Raw genomic sequence first — 3,772 nt, forward strand, 5'->3', positions numbered from 1 at the left:
TATATATATATATATATATATATTTTTTTTTTTTTATAAATAATGAATTTGCAATACATGCAATTCACGATTGTATATGACAATGGTGGTGGACAACTGTGGAATAATGTAAAATCATGCAATCTGTGAATGTAGCAACAATAAAGTTAGGGAAAATTTGTCTCACACATGCAAACTATAGATGTAACATAAAAAAAAAACACTGACATTTGCACGGATAGAAAAAGGGTTAGGTAGCATAGTCATTAAGTTGCCATCAGATAGTGTGTTTTGTCTTTGCAAATTTGGGGCAATTCAAATATAGGGTACTGCTAAAACATCTTTGCAACAGTAAAAAGGAATGTATGGTATGTTCCTTATCCCCAACCCCCACGCAATATAAACAATGTTGTGAGCTTTATCTGAATGTGGACTAAGTCATGGTGCAAACTGCAAAAAAATCAACTTCTCTCGAAAAAAAAAAAACTGACAGCACTTCTATAAACAGCACATTTTATGTCCTACTAACAGAGCAGCATGAATAAGTAGGCTAACTACGCTAAGGATGGCACCACACATGTAGGATTACATAACAATCTGCTTGTCACAGACATCTGACCTCAAAGGTTGTCCCAATGACATAATGACACAGCAATTCAGTCTGCTGAAAACCAGTCCAGTTTGTTTGTACCTGCCAGTTATACACATTTAACCTATTCCCTCAGTACAAATTGTCACACACATTTATGCAGCACATGCAAGCTGATTTTTGTTTTTACGTTTAATATACCTATTTAAATCCGTTTCTGTTGTGTACATCTTGTGAATACACTAAAATGGCAAAAACTCAACATGCATTGGTGAAAACTCGGTTTTAACTAGTTCAACATAAAATTATGAAAATTAATGTTAAGACAACACTTTATGAAATGTAGTCTACAATACAAATGTAAAATCTAGAAAAAAGTAAACTAGAGTTAAACACATCTAAATGAGAGCTGTCTTGACAAAGCAAAGTCTTCAATAAGGGAGGGGCTCCAAAAGATTATTTAACACAACAATGATTTGCCTCCTCTTAATGAAGCCCAACACAATAGGCTTGCATTATGTCAAAATAATGCAAAGAAAATGCTCCTGTGGCTGTGGAGAGGCAGCCTGGTCATTACTTGTTAAGCTAAGCAAGTCAGTTAAATAGTCAAAATAAAGTGGTCTTTTTATTCAGCAGTATGCCATATACCTCCGACATAGTATGAAAGCATTTGGGCTGCAGTTGTATCAAATCTGTTTTAATGTATCAGAATAAGAATAAGTCAGCTTGGAAATAAATGGTTAGCTCATTATTCATTTTTGTGTACTTGAACCAACTGCTGTATCACACAGTAACCTATGTATTGTAGTAAGTATTCATACAAATTGAAACCTAGGCCTATGTGATCAGGCAATTTATTATCGAGGTTTTAAGATTAACATTCACTATGAATATTAAAATTGTCCGCAGGTCCTCACAAAGTATACATAAATCGTTGAGTTTTCCTCAATGACACAGTCAAAAACAAGAGAGTTAGGATAGCTAATGTTACCAGGGTGCTGCCTTTTCTCACATCTTCCAACCTCTCCAAAACTTGCGCCAAGCTTGGGTCATCAGAGTCCACAAACCATATCGGCGGCGTAGATGGATACGATTCCTAAATACAGTGGAACACAGCAAAATCGAGAGTAACATTAATATATGTGACCTATATTGCGTGTCGCAGGGCTAAACATAGAATCAGTAAATAACGTAAAATTTGAATTGGAGACATCAGCATTGAGATTGCAGCGCTAGCTAGGGTTGCTTCTCAATTATGTTTAATCTCGGATTGTCAGACCAAAAACCCTCAAGATTGCGTAACTCCCACTGACAATACCTTATGAAAATACGGCAAAGCTTGTCACGCACATCATCAGATTGTATAGTTGTTGAGGTAGCGTTAGCCTGCTATCTGGCTAGCAGCTATCCCTTGTTGGTCGTTAGCGAGCTAAAGTTAGCTGGTTAACCATCCCGGCACTTGTGTTCTGTAATCTTACCGTTATATTACAGTGGATAATTAACAGCTTTTCCCCAGTTACATTAAACTGACAGCTCAGTTCGTCAGGCTTCCAGTCAATGATCCTGAAGCGTTCGTGGTTTGGATCAAAAATGGATTCCAAAAACTTCAGTTCGGCCTTCAGCCCCGACACCGACATCTTCCACGCATCTCCGGCTGGGCCGCTGGGGAGGGGGAGAAGTCGGGACTTAGCTTTTAGCTAGCTAAAGCCACAACGCAAATGTATGTACCAAGTTGGTTAAAACATGTGGCAAATAAATGGTGGACTGTCCTTGTCGACGTAGATGGATACCCACTGCCAAGTACAAACAGCGTCCGGTCAAAATTCAGCGCAACCGGATAGATTGTCTGATGAAGTCACTCTCGGATGAAGTGGCTAACGTTAGCTAGCTAGCTTTTAGTTAGCATTTGAAAACAGCGCAGCGCTCGGCAAGATGCTAGCGAGCGACTTAGCAAGCTCCGTTGTTGTTGTCTGTCTGTCTATTGTTGTTGTCGGTCTATGATAAGAACAGCATAGGGTTCTCGCAGGGTCCTGTGACCGTCTCTCCTTACAGTCCCACCGACAGTTCCTTATTATTTACTTGACCGGAAAAGAATCACACCATCTCCACGATTTGAACGTATATCCCGCTGTTGTGTTTTTCATCCCGGTGTACAACTGTAGCTGGCCTCTTGTGGGGTTTAAAGATGGCGTTCTGCAACCTCCCCGTTCCCGCAGAATCACAGCATACAGCTCGTTCTCAATTTATTTAAGGTTAGAAAATAAAGAAAAGTTGCATGTGTACATTGAACCACTCTGTCAACCAATTATGTGACTGTGAATGTTATTTATTTATTTTTGTAAGGGAAAAGAACCAATTTCCTGCTTCAGATAGTATACCAGAGAAAACTGGTGCGCATAAACTTAGAATTATTATTGGAATTATTCTGCCTTGCCTCAAAGATGGATACAATTATTGAGAGTGGGCCTAGGTTTACGTAGAAATTATGTTTGATGCAGTGTCAATCCCAAATGTTTGACTTTCTTGATATTATGATTTAACATTAGTGTTCTTTAATATCACAATATAATCAAACACAATCATAATTTAAATTGTGTTTTACTAATAAAAGGCCAAAAATATAGACTGTAGCATGTGTAAATTGTTTAAATACAAGGCTTTGTTAGACAATTTGAGTGTAGGCCTACACACCAATATTGACTTGCTGTACTATTGTCAGTTCAACACATTAGTCTGATTTGGCCTGAATGAGGCAATGATCCCAATTTATTTTAATCTGAAATTCAAATGTGTAGGGCTATATATCTCAACAAATGGTCATACCTGTGTCGTCCCATCTTGAAGAAGAGGAATATATGTAACAGTGACTTTACTTATTAAGGTCATACTGTACATGTTTGATTATAAAAAAAAAAAAAACATATAGGCCTAGGCTACAATTACAGAAATAAGCATGTAAAATTAGGATAATGTCCAAAGCCATCTACTTGGCCACTTCTAAGGGAAAGGCATGTAGTGATAAAGTGCTACTTTTGGCTACAAAATTGTCTAGTTCGGAACAATAAGCAGGTGTGATATGATATTCACATCCAAAATCAAGTCATTACTACTGGTGTAATCCCAGCCATCTGATTTCTCTAACTCTATTAAGCATGTGTGTGTGTGTGTGTGTGTGTGTGTGTGTGTGTGTGTGTGTGTGTGTGT

The 3,772-nt window shown here is 37.9% G+C and overlaps 1 protein-coding gene across 1 annotated transcript in view; it reads right to left on the bottom strand.

Moving 5' to 3' along the window:
* Positions 1–2,786, bottom strand: part of ube2q1 (ubiquitin-conjugating enzyme E2Q family member 1) — a 14,036-nt gene extending 11,250 nt beyond the window's left edge. Inside the window, exons 1-2 of the mRNA XM_032514924.1 lie at positions 2,047–2,786; positions 1,560–1,664 (exon numbers count right to left, since the gene is read on the bottom strand). Of these exons, the coding sequence (XP_032370815.1) occupies positions 1,560–1,664; positions 2,047–2,205 (264 nt within the window). The 5' untranslated portion in view covers positions 2,206–2,786. The remainder of the gene's footprint in view (positions 1–1,559; positions 1,665–2,046) is intronic.
* Positions 2,787–3,772: the final 986 nt, after the last annotated feature.

Source organism: Etheostoma spectabile, chromosome 1 (assembly GCF_008692095.1).
Source record: "Etheostoma spectabile isolate EspeVRDwgs_2016 chromosome 1, UIUC_Espe_1.0, whole genome shotgun sequence".
NCBI classification, from domain to species: Eukaryota; Metazoa; Chordata; class Actinopteri; order Perciformes; family Percidae; genus Etheostoma; species Etheostoma spectabile.